We start from the raw sequence: 13178 nt of genomic DNA on the forward strand, positions 1-13178 counted from the left end.
ATTATAACACCTTGCCTAGGAAAGTCATGGGGTAAATTAGGAAATTCTGTTACCAACTTGTTGGAAATCATAGCATATCAGCTAGTGATCAGCATATTGAAAAACAGGTCCTCCTTCACTGTTGTCATTTTGTTCTTGGCCAGCATGAAGAACCTGGTGGTGATGATAAAATGTTGGGATTAGAGCACAAGTAGATGTGAGTATTAGATCTATAATTTCTAGGATATCTAGATACATATTCTTTGTGTATGCATAGATAGGTATTCTGTGTCACTAAGAAAACCTACTCTGTTACAGAATAAAAACTAGGAGAATTCCTTTGACTAGAAAGATGTTCTTTTTTAATGTATCTCTTTCCTACCAGGAGGTTATAGATGTGAACAGGTTACAGGTAAACAGCTGTGTGGGTAACATTTATGAATCTTGCATTGGGAAGGATGGTCGCATGATCTTTTACCATAAATTATCTGGATTTAAGTGAAACCTCTGATGTAGTTAGCAGTCAATTCCTGGAGAAATGGGACCATATCTTAATTATTTCATGTATCTCTAATACTAATCATAGAAGTGGCACATAGCAGGCATTTTTGTAACCAGCTGGCTCAATTTTACAGCAGTCTGATCAACTCTTTGAGCTTCTGTTACTGTAGATAGCTATGCTATTGATCCATATGCAGGATCTCTGATACTCTGCATGTCCAACCCATGGGCCCTCTCTGTGCCTTTAATTTTGATTTGTTGAATTGCCTGAACAAATACCTATTCATGGTTAAGGCACAGACTATTTATGACTAGGATGATAGAATAGAGAAAGTTTACTCAAGTTGCTGTTGAATCTTTTTGGATGACAGGCTTAATATTTCAGATTGACCTTGAACATAATAGATATTAATAAGCAGAGTTAAGACCATTGGTGAAGTACAACTTTTAGAAAACTAAATATAACATGGGGGCTATGCATTTGTATGTTTTGGGGGGGAACTCACTGTGAGTCAGCATCATACTGCTTTATTTTCTTAATTATTGGGCATCCACTGCCAGTTAACCAGAGGAGCATAACATGTGGGAGCTGCAGGGTAACATTTCCAAACTACTTGGCATTAGTCAGATATGTTTTTAGAATTTTGTATCCATTTTGGCTGAAGGAAAATGTGGAGTGTTTGTCAAGGGTACAGAGCATGGTAACTAGATGCAGAGGAGCACTGCAAAGTAGGACCCATTGGAAGAAGCTAATAAATAAGAATTCATTACTTAGCGTGATCAAAGGCAGAAGAAGGGTATTAATTTAATGGTCTTCTGTTGCATGTATAGTTATTGTGTAGAAGATGATATAATTATTTCCATTATGAATGGAATTAGGGAAATGGATTTACATTAAAGGAGGTTTTGAAGGGGCATAAAGAATTTCTTGACGCTAAGGACTGTTGGATAGTGGAAAGACTTGTCATCTGGAATTGTGAAATCATGTTCCTTACAGAATAGGAATAGAGTGGGTGCTCCTTGCCAGTTAGAGGGAGGTGCAGTTGGGGTAGTAATTAACAAACTTTCCAGATCCCAGTTTGTACTACTCATCTCATATTGTGTTTGACATTTTTGGAGAATAAGTACCCCATTTTTGTTTGTATTTTTTCATAGTTATTGCAAGTATGAAGACCTTGCTTATTAATGTTTCTATAATACATTTCAAGCAAGTATGAGATTAAACTGCAAATTGAAAATTACTTCACCTGCAAATTCACTGGCTGCTGATTCTTGTATGAGCCCTTACAATGTTGTCAATTCCAACTTTCCTTTCTTTTGCTTCTTTAGAAGATTCACTGCGTGCTGTACTCGCTTGTTCTACAATGAGTGCCAAATCTGCTATCAGCAAGGAAATTTTTGCGCCTCTTGATGAAAGGATGCTGGGAGCTGTCCAAGTCAAGAGGAGGACAAAGAAAAAGATTCCTTTCTTGGCAACTGGAGGTCAAGGCGAATATTTAACTTATATCTGCCTGTCAGGTAATGAGAACCAGATATTAATATTATTAAAATAACTTCTATTTTAAAACAGTTAATTCTGAGGTATCCAGGAGGTTTACATTCAGGTCTGTAAAAGGTTTTGTAGGTATCTGCACTCTCTTGCTGCTTTTCCCTGTTTCTCTGGTCTTCCTGTTTACTGGTGACACCTCTGTTTCTGAGGTTGCCATGTATTGGAAAGGTAGTGAAGTTCAATTCGGATGTATTTTCCAGTTCATTAAGAGCTTTTGTAAAATGTTTCACAGACTTGTTTGTCCATACTTGCCTTCACTGAGACACTGACAGAGAATGGGCTATCCTCTGGAATTCTCTTTTTAGAACAGTTCCTGGTATCTGGATAATTGTCATTACTCACAGCTTGACTTTCATTAGCTTTGTTTTTCTAGACAGTTGCCAATAATCAGTAATCACTTGTCTTAAGATAAATATTGGCACTTTGTGGAATGTGATAAGGTCGATTCAGTTCACAAGTCATTGCTTTGCCTGACAGCCATTGCCTTGTCGGGAAGAGGCATCTGTTTTATTAAGCTTAGAATCTTGTTGGGTTTTTTTTTTTTTTCTCTTTCTGTTTGTGATTATAGGAGATCTGTGGAATTTACGATGGATTCGTATTAAGATTGTTGAGATAAAATTTGGATAAATTTTTCATGGAGTTATGGGTGATGCTAATCTAAACACCTGGGGCATTTATGATATTTCTGATAATATTTCTTGTATGGAGTGATGGGAGATTTAAGCTTACTTTAGTTTACCTTTGTAAAAAAATTTCCTTCAATTGTAGTTTTGGGAATCAAACTTTACTTTTTTGGACCCCTTTCTAGCTTTCTAAAAAATTAAACCTTTGATCATTTATCAGAATTTATTTTAGGGTAAAAGTAACTTTTCTTTTCTTTTTCTGAGACAGAGTCTCGCTCTGTCGCCCAGGCTGGAGTGCAGTGGCCGGATCTCAGCTCACTGCAAGCTCTGCCTCCCAGGTTTACGCCATTCTCCTGCCTTAGCCTCCCGAGTAGCTGGGACTACAGGCGCCCACCACCTCGCCCGGCTAGTTTTTTTGTATTTTTTAGTAGAGACGGGGTTTCACCGTGTTAGCCAGGATGGTCTCGATCTCCTGACCTCGTGATCCGCCCGTCTCAGCCTCCCAAAGTGAAAAGTAACTTTTTACCAGAAAGAACATGTAAATTTCTAAGATCGTGTCTTAGATTAAGACGAAGTAAGCACACATATGTTTATTGCGGCACTGTTCACAATAGCAAAGACCTAGAACCAACCTAAATGTCCGTCAATGACAGATTGGATTAAGAAACTGTGGCACATATACACCATGGAATACTATGCAGCCATAAAAAAGGATGAGTTAATGTCCTTTGTAGGGACATGGATGCAGCCGGAAACCATCATTCTCAGCAAACTATCGCAAGAACAGAAAACCAAACACCGCATGTTCTCACTCATAGGTAGGAATTGAACAATGAGAACACTTGGACACAGGAAGGGGAACATCACACAGCGGGGCTTGTTGTGGGGTGGGGGAAGGGGGGAGGGATAGCATTAGGAGACATACCTAATGTAAATGACGAGTTAATGGGTGCAGCACACCAACATGGCACATGTATACATATGTAACACACCTGCACATTTTGCACATGTACCCTAGAACATAAAGTGTAATCAAACAAACAAAAAAAAATGAAGTAAGAGCATAACACTTTGGTAAGAATTATTTTTCAATGGGCCAGGCGTGGTAGCTCACGCCTATAAATGCACTTTGGGAGGCCAAGGCAGGAGGATCATCTGAGGCCAGGAGTTCGAGACCAGCCTGGCCAACATAGTAAAACCCTGTCTCTATTAAAAACACAAAAATTAGCCAGACATGGTGATGTCCACCTATAATCCCAACTACTCAGACGGCTGAGACGGGAGAATCACTTGAACCCAGGAGGCAGAGGTTGCAATGAGCCAAGATCACACCACTGCACTCCAGCCTGGGTGATAGAGTGAGACTCTTCTTTCAAAAAAAAAAAAAAAGGAAGAAAGCTTTTATTTAAATGAATGTGAGAGAATTGACCTTGAAACATTGGTTTCTGTTTATTAAAAATAAGGATTAGGTTAATTTTAAAAACGTGGTTATTGTTAGAAGATATTTGTATTTCTTCAGTGTGCTAAGCAGTGCCTGGCATATTCTAGGACCTCAATTAATATCTAATGACTAAGTGGAAGAAAGAAGTAGCCTCACCTAATACCTTCCTAGAGTTTTATTAATGAAATTCAAGTGTGTTTTGTTTTGTTTTGTTTTGTTTTGTTTTGAGACAGGGTCTCACTCTGTTGCCCAGGCTGGAGTGCAGTAGCACAGCCATGGCCCACTGCAGCCTTGACCTCCTTGGGTTCAATCGATCCTCCTGCCTCAGCCTCCTGAGAGCTGGGACTGCAGGCACACAACACTGTGCCCAGCTGATTTTTGTGTTTTTTGTGAAGATGAGTTCTCTGTTGCCTAGGCTGGTCTCGAACTCCTGGGCTCAAGCAATCCTCCTACTTAGCCCTCCCAAAGTGCTGGGATTGCAGGGATGAACCACCATTTTTGTCGTTTTTGTGGCAGTGGGGTCTTGTCATATTGCCCAGGCTGGTCTCAAACTCCCAGCTCCAAACAGTCATTTCCCCTTGGCCTCTGAAAGTGCTGGGATTATGCGTGAGCCACCATGCCCAGCCTAGGTCTTAATTATTTTCATATTCTTAAATTCAGATTCCAGAGTTCTGCTTACACAAACAATGAATAGAATACACTTAAATAAATATTGATTTGCATTTGGGCTGGGCTGAACATTGGCCTAGTATAGACACCTAGTGATTCTAATTTTGTTAAGCTCATTTTCTCAATATTTCATTGAGATTTCTTGTAGATGAGTAGTTGAAAGAAAGGTAGATGGTCTAGAAGCCACTTGAATTTTGCCCAGTACATATGTATAATTGACGAATAGTTGTTTGCATTTTAGGCATATGCTGTTGTCTGCCTAATTCTGATCATGAAGCCTCCAAGAGTGATATAGGGACTCTAACAACCTCATCTCAGTGAAATAGCATAACCATTTCATTTCCCCTGCCATAGAAGATAATGACCTGGGACTTAAGGAATAACCGTATTTCCTTTACAAATTACCAAGACCTTCAGGTTTAAAGTCCAAAACTGTGAGAATTGCTTTTTTGTTGCATTCTAATGGAGGAAAATCTTTTGTTCTTCAGTCTTTTCATGGTTTTGTATCTTGAGAGGACAGATTGATACAGTAGATCTGACACTGAAGCAGATAGTATAGTGGAAACTGGGGCAGGAGAAGGGCAGGCAACTTTGACACCCAAGATTTTTGCAATTTGATTCTTCTTGTAAGTGACAAAGAAGCAGCCACCTTTATTTTTTAACTTGTGCAAAGCTTAGAAGCATATCAGTTACATCCCTGATAAGGTAATGTTTTAATTAGCAATTAGTCAAATATTTATTAAGAACTTTTCTGTGCCAAGCATTCTAGCTTCTGTGGGTACCGCTATGAAAAGAATTCGTGCAGCTTACCTCATTTGGTGGGCAAGCAGCAATAGACATTAATCTGTCACTAAAATAAACATAGTTATAAACTGTGAAAGATTTAAAAAAATACAATGATGCGAACGCATGTATGCAGAGAATTTGTCCTGGTTGGGAGAACCAAGAATTTCGAGAAAAGCAGGGCTTCACTGGTTTTGAAAAGAGGATTGTGTGGGTGAGAGGGCATTCCAGGCAGAGGAAATGGCAGGTTCATTAAAAGACTAAGCAGGATTTTGAATTTCTCCTATTCTATTCAGTCGAGGTAGGGATGACCTCTTTGTAGCTCAGCTCTCATAGGAGTCTGTGAAGTGAAAGCCAAGCCCTGGAATGACAGTCTTCTTCCTGCTATTAGTGTGAACTACCTACGCCTTCTGGGAGGCCAGGCCCTTCAACTATTGTGGTTTGGTTGATGAAATCCAGCAATCCATTTTGAACTGGCAAACTTTGTCCAAATTAGGACAATGTCTGCAAATAATTTTTAAACATTCTTCAAACAGCATGAAGCATTAAATTTTAAAAAAGGGAGAAGTATCACTACTTTAAAAGCTTGCCAAAATATGTATCTAGACATGGGTGTTTCATATATATCCAATGTCTTTTACTAACTTTTCTTTGTGTGAATTTTTTCCCAATATCTAATACAGTTTATGATCAGAGTTAGAGGTCTGTGATCATAAGACTTACTGTTTTCAGAGTGGTTTAAATATCCTTTGGAGGTATCCAAAAAAGGTACTGGAGTGGGATAAATAAGATGATCTTTCTTAGTTTATTTAGGTTTAATTATAGAAGGAGAAAAAGAATCTCTCCAGTTCTTTATGGTGTCTTGGGATAGGATTTGAGTGTTTCTCACTGGAGTCACGGATTGATTGACTTCTCGAATTATATGTACAAATGCTTATGTACTGAGATGCCTCTGTGATTAACATTCTTAAAGCATTGGTTTCTGCTTTTTCTTTTCAGCAATGACTAAAATTAAAAATACTGACAATACCAAGTGTTAACAAACATGTGAAGCAATTTGAGCTCTCATACTTTGCTGATGAGAATGTAAAAATGATATGACTGCTTTAGCAAACAACTTGGCAGTTTTTTGTAAAGTCAAACATGCACCCCATTACTAGGCATATACTCAAGAGAAGAAATAAAAACATACATCCACGTAAAGACTTGTACACAAATATTCATAACAGTCTCATTCATAATAACCAAAACCCAGAAATAACTCAAATATCCATCTACATATTTAAACGCATAAATAAATTATTTTACATTTTTGCAGTGGAATACTACCTTGCAGTAAAAAGAAATGAACTACCAATATATGTAGCAACATGGATGAATCTCAAAAGCATTATGTTGTGGGGAAAAAAAAAACAGACAGAAGCATCAATATACTATGTGATTCCATTTATATGACATTCTAGAACAGACAAGAGTAAGATGTAGTGGCAGGATTGACTGAGAAGGGGCCTGAGGCGATTTTTCGCAGTGGCGTTAGGTGTTCTGTTTGTTGATTGCGATGTTGATTACATAGGTGTATACATTTTTGACAGCTCATCAGGCTGCACACTTAAAATGGGTGTATTTTATTATATGTAAATATATTTCAATGAAATTGATTTTTTTTTTTTTTTTGAGACGGAATCTCGCTCTGTTGCCCAGGCTGGAGTGCAGTGGTGCGATCTCAGCTCACTGCAACCTCCATCTCCTGGGTTCAAGCAATTCTCCTGCCTCAGCCTCCTGAGTAGCTGGGATTACAGGCTAACGCCACTGTACCCGACTAATTTTGTATTTTTAGTAGAGATGGCCTTTCACCATGTTGACCAGGCTGGTCTCTAACTCCTGACCTCAGGCCATCCACCCACCCTAGCCTCCCAAAGTTCTGGGATTACAGGTGTGAGCCACCACGTCCAGCCAAAGTTGATTACTTTAAAAACACTTTTACAGAGTCACTAGTGGGAAATATTAACCTCCTTATCTCCGTGCACCTCCTCAGGTGGGTGGAAACTAACCCTTTACTTTATAGGCATGGGAGGTTATCCCAGTGGCCTTTTTGAACGTTCTGATAGAAGCAGCTGTGTATCATCTAAACCTATGCTTGCATCTGTATGGTCTGTCTATATACAAAATCTTTATTTTGTGCTGTCTTTTCATTCTTGCTTACTCATGTGGATTAGGTTGCTCAAAGACTGGTCAATGGTAAATTTTGTTAATGATAAATTCCTTATAGCACCTGGCATATTGCTTGATAGAGACACAATAGATGCTTAATGGAAGATGCTATTTGAGTTTTTTGTTTACTACGTACCTGATTATAGTGTAGACTTTATTTGTAACTTAGAACTGTTAACACATTCAAAGTGTAAAGTAAGCCCTACCCACAATTTCTATAGTCAGTTGTCCATGATAATATGGGTCTATAAAGCTAAACTAGAAATATGCTAAGTTAAAAGCAGTTTGTTATTAGACATCAGTTACCTACCAAACATTCTGTAATTTCAGGTTTAAAATCTATTTTCTGGATCCTGTTTTAATTATGTGTGTGTAATATATGATGCTACCCTTTATATCCATAAATGGGTAAAAATCTTCCCTTGGCTGCTACTCATCCCCAGAGAGGGAGCATGTGGGAGCTTTAATTTTTGTGATTAGTACATTCTTCTACATGTTTTGTTGAAACAGAAAATCTTAATCTTTTCAAAATGGTTTTAGATTTGTAGGGAGAGCAAAATTTTCTTCAGGAAAAAGTTCTGAATGCTTTTTGATGAAATAATTTATGTAAATAGATACCCATGACAGGTAATGACATGTATTAGGAGCATGGAACCTGCCAGTACTGCCCTTTATCTCAGTGATTGGCAGCCCTAGGTGTTCCTTATAATACCCTCTAGAATTTCTCAAAGGACAGATGGCCTGGTTCTAATGCAGCACGGGGGGCTTGTGGGGAAGCTAATCTGTATTTTGAAAGTGTTATGCAAGAACTTCTGAAGCTAAGGTAGAGAAGTTTTACTGTTTTGGGAAGGTATACTCTGGGTTGTCTTATTGGGATATCTGACGTAATGATCTATTTTTGGTACTCAATTTTATTAAAAACTTCTTTAATTTCTTTCTTCTTGTCTGGCCATGGTCAAACATCTGATTTTTCTGGGCTTAGTTTATTCAGTTGAAAAATTCAGAGTAGTTAGATTCAGGTTTATTGTGGGTTCTGAGATTCTAGGGATCTGAACCCTCATGGAAGTTTTATACCAAATTTCATTCTTATTTCATGCATGTCATGTAGAGAAGAATCCAGGTAGTTAATATCAACACTTAAACATTTATGAGCATTTGAGAAAATTCTTTACGGGTTGTTACTGGAATTAGGGTAACCAAATTTAATTGTCAGTGATCTGGCATAGGAGAGAAACTCTCTTTATTTACTTTCTAATTCAGACCGGTTCTCATCTCAAAGTCTATAAATATTAGAAGAGAGAGAAGAGACAAGGCAGATGAAATTTGACCTTGGTAGAAATGGTTTATTCAACAGTGGTAAGTTGACTTTTCAAGAGTTTTTACTCAGGACAAATGAAGAAATTCACACTGAAGTCAGAGGCACACCAGGGTATTAGCAGTGAAAGAGGAAATGCAAATCAACTACAATAATTTTATATATATAAAATATAAATAGTGAATATTACTGAAATTAAGAAGTTTTTAAAAATTTATATAAAAGTAAAAAGTATTCATCTTATGCATATCATATTATTTAATTCCAGTTAATCCCTGCGGCATCCCTGTTTATTGGGTGGTATGTTCCTCATTTCACAGATCAAGGAACCAGTGTTCATCAGAGGTCATGATCTCCTGGGGTCACCATTTTGGAAGTGGCAGAGTCAGACATCTACCTGATCCCTGACCTATGGCCATGTGCAACTGCCACAGCACCTCATTTCTTCTGATTCACTTGGGAGGGGTGTGGTGGAGAGGACTGTGTTTTAAATAGTAGATTCCTTTCTGACTCTTCACAATTGATAGAGACGTGGCACACTTTTGGCCTCCACAGTGTCATTCTATCTCATTTCTGAGGTTATTGATTAATAGACTTTCCTACATTGGAATATATATCAGGGTAAGCCTTTTGTCTCTTTACTGTAGAGATTTGATGTGTACATCCAGCTATAAAACTTTAACTCTACAAGGCAAGGCAATAAAAAACCAAAGTTATTTTCAGTGCCTTGATTGTGAGTTTTCTTACATCCTTTTTAATTTTATAAAAATGCAGTATCCTTTGTTATACCATTTATTGAGCATTTGGCTCTTCTAGGATATGTGCACAGACATATTTGATTAAAGCATTTATAAAACAATAACCATTGGTTACATGAATTGAAAAGGAGGGGATTTTCCTCTGAAACATTTTCTAGTTCAGTAGGTTTGGCCACCAGGTATAATTTTAAATGACCTGCAGGGCAGCACCTGCCATGGCCCATCACATGCTTCAGTGCTCGTACAGTCAGGGTGGCATCAGCCTGCTTTGGGATTAGTAATAGTAATAATAATAGTAGTTGTGGTATTTATTGAGTTCAGACATATTCTGTACCCTTTCCATATGTTAACTCCTTTAATCCTTGTAACAGTGCTATGAGGTAGATAATAGTTCTTATTTTGTAGATGAGGAAACTGAGCATAAAGAGGCAAGTTAGCTTGCCCAAGATCCTCAGCTAGCGAGTGACAAAACAAGGACTTGAACCCAGGTTTGATTCTAGAGCCTACTTCCTCATCCACTGTGCTGTGCTCTTGTTCTCTTGTAGGTGTAGGGATTGTGTGAGAAAAGACTTGCCAAACCAAACGCCTTTTCTTACCCTTTCATGCGGCTTTAGTTATAATCATGTCTCGGTATTACTCTGGCCTCCTACAGGTTTAGGCTTTGGTTGGTTTTGGCTGGGTGGTAACATTCCTGTATACCAACAACTGGACTGTTAAGAAATTCACATATTACAGTGGCACTGTTAGTAGATATATTTGACTCTTAGCAGATGAACCCCCCGGGGAAATTTGGAGAGGCTCCTGGCAGGGACACTGCCACATATGAATTTGTTTTCTTCCATTGTGTAGCAAAAAAAATAGATGCCTGAAATTTTTTTTTAGAGTTTCCTTCGTGGTTCTAGATCTCTTCCTGTGAAAACCAGTGATAATAACATTTGTCTTTCCTAAAACCTTGTGATTAGGAAAGTTCAAAAATAGATAAGTAAGCATTCAATGGGGTATCATCTCATTTAATCCTCACAACAGCCTTCTCTTGTTATTTCTACTTTACAGATGAAATACCTGAGGTTTAATGCTGGTAGATGCACTGGCTAGGGTCAGGTGGCTAAACAATGAGGGTGCTGACTCATGCCTGGGTCCATCTGACTCCAAAGTAGACACACTGTCATTCTTTTTTTCCCCCAAGACGGGGCTAGATCTGGAGAACAGAACTCTCCCCTCTTAAAAACAATGTGACAACATTCCTTGAGCAGAGTGTGCTAATCTCTGAGGATTTAGAGGATGTGCTGTCAGTGACTTCAGCTTTTCTAGTGGTTTAGCACGCCAACAGAGTTTTCTTTTTCTATTCTCTCATGTATGCCTTCCAATACTAAAACCAGATGGAAACAAGGGAAAACTCTTAACAGAGGCTAGTGCCAAATATTTCATTTAAAAAGGAAACTCCATCTGTGTGCTCTCCCACCACACAGCCCACTGTTAAGAACAGGAGTTTCACAACTCACTCACTTATGTGCGTTATGATTAGTTTTGACTAATTGCAAAGGTAGAGCAAGTGGTGGTTAGGGAGATTGCAAACTAAGACAGCTCTCCTTCTGGCATGTGGCTGGCAAGCCACTGTGTACCTGGCAGACATCCTAAATAGCAGCCTACCAAGAAGGCACTGTTTTAAGCCACATAGATGCATTCTTTGGCTGATTTTCGAGATTAACACTTTGAGAAGTTAGTGCACCTTACTGTGTGTGGTAGTGAGGCTTTTGTCAGTAAACTATAGTCAGAGGCACCTATTGCGCCCTGTGAGAATTCCCAACCCCAGCTATAGAAGAACACAGGGTAGGCAGAAGACTGACTTATGGTGAAACGCTGACTGTACTCTGTCATGTCTTTGAAATTCAGTTTTCTCATCTATAAAATGGCAATCATATCTGTATCTCTGCATTAAATTCACAGGGTATTTTGAAGAATAACTGAACTGTGTACACGTGTGTGTAATGCATGATACATGGAAGGTATTCAGCTTTATGAGCAATACTATTATTTTATCATTAGTGGGATACGCACTATCCCACTAATGGTTCTTGCCAGATAAAGATTGCTCATCTATAGCTTTTTAAAAACATGTTAATGATCAAATACCACCTTTACCCCCCAAAACCCATTGAAATAAAAATAAATAAATAATCCAATAATAAAGTCTGACTCTCAGGAACAGACTCAAGACATTTGTAAGACAACAGCAAAAAGAAAAAAAAATGTTAATATGTATGTATGACAGGCACCTGTGACCCATGTCATGTAAAGCAAAATCATGTGATAACCCAGACTTGGCCTTGGGGGTTTTCTCCCTCTCCTTCCCTACAGTTTTTCTTCATTCCCTCTCCGGTTTGCATCCTCTGCAGTCTGTGTCCCACTCCTGACAGGAATCTTAAGGTCATTCTGACCCGCCATTTTTAAACCGGTCTACTCTCGATTACCTAGATTCCAACATTGTTTTTCCCCAAAGCTAGAATATTAGGTGGCATCACACTGCTGTTCTATTTTAGAGTTTGAAAATTTCCACTCTAATAACGAATATTTGCACAATACTGGGACTGTTGGGTGCAGAAGCCCTTTGTGTTTAGGCCTGTTTATCCTGCTTCACAGGGAGTTAGAACTGGGTTAGTCAATCAAGGTCCTATCCCTGAAATGGGAGATGTTATTTTCCTACACCTATCTTTACTGGATCAAAAGAAAAATTAAAACAAAATAAAACAAAATGTTCTTTGAGGTCAGTCAAGTTCACTGTTAAGCAAACATCAGAAGTGGGAGAGGCTGATACAAATGCCTGTGGACCCGGCTTCTCAGCCCAGATCAGGTTCTTGTTTCTCCAACTCTTTCCTGTTACCCTTTCTTTACATACACACACACACACACACACACACAGAGAGAGAGAGAGAGAGAGAGAGAGAGAGAGAGAATGATAACTGTACTAGCTCTGTCATGTCTTTGAAACTCAGTTTTCTCATCTTTAAAATGGCAATAAATTCACAGGGTATTTTGAGGAGCAACTGAACTATAGGTGCATATGTAATGCCTGATGCATAGACGGTACTCAACTTCCATGAAGAAGAGACAGAGAGGGAGAGACAATACAAATGACTGACATTTCTATCTCAGTTCCAGTCATGCTAAACCATATGCAGAATTTTCCAGAAGAAACTATTAGCCACAAGCACAGTGAGGTTGCCAAGCTGTCCAATACCATAGAGAATAGACCAGGTAGTTACCGTGCTCTGAGTGTGAACATGTGTCCCTCTGGCCTCCCATGTCATCTCTGTAATAGCACTTAGCATTGCTGGGCTTTGTCAGTTGG

The 13178-nt window shown here is 38.7% G+C and overlaps 1 protein-coding gene across 4 annotated transcripts in view; it reads left to right on the forward strand.

Annotated features, from left to right (window-relative positions):
* The window catches only part of STXBP6 (syntaxin binding protein 6), a 251812-nt gene that overhangs the window by 73454 nt on the left and 165180 nt on the right, over nt 1-13178 (forward strand). For all 4 annotated transcript variants that reach the window (XM_009211329.2, XM_009211332.3, XM_009211330.3 and 1 more), the window contains exon 2: nt 1810-1998. In XM_009211329.2, the coding sequence (XP_009209593.1) occupies nt 1845-1998 (154 nt within the window). In that variant the 5' untranslated portion in view covers nt 1810-1844. The remainder of the gene's footprint in view (nt 1-1809; nt 1999-13178) is intronic.

The sequence above is a fragment of the Papio anubis genome, chromosome 7 (assembly GCF_008728515.1).
Source record: "Papio anubis isolate 15944 chromosome 7, Panubis1.0, whole genome shotgun sequence".
NCBI lineage: Eukaryota > Metazoa > Chordata > Mammalia > Primates > Cercopithecidae > Papio > Papio anubis.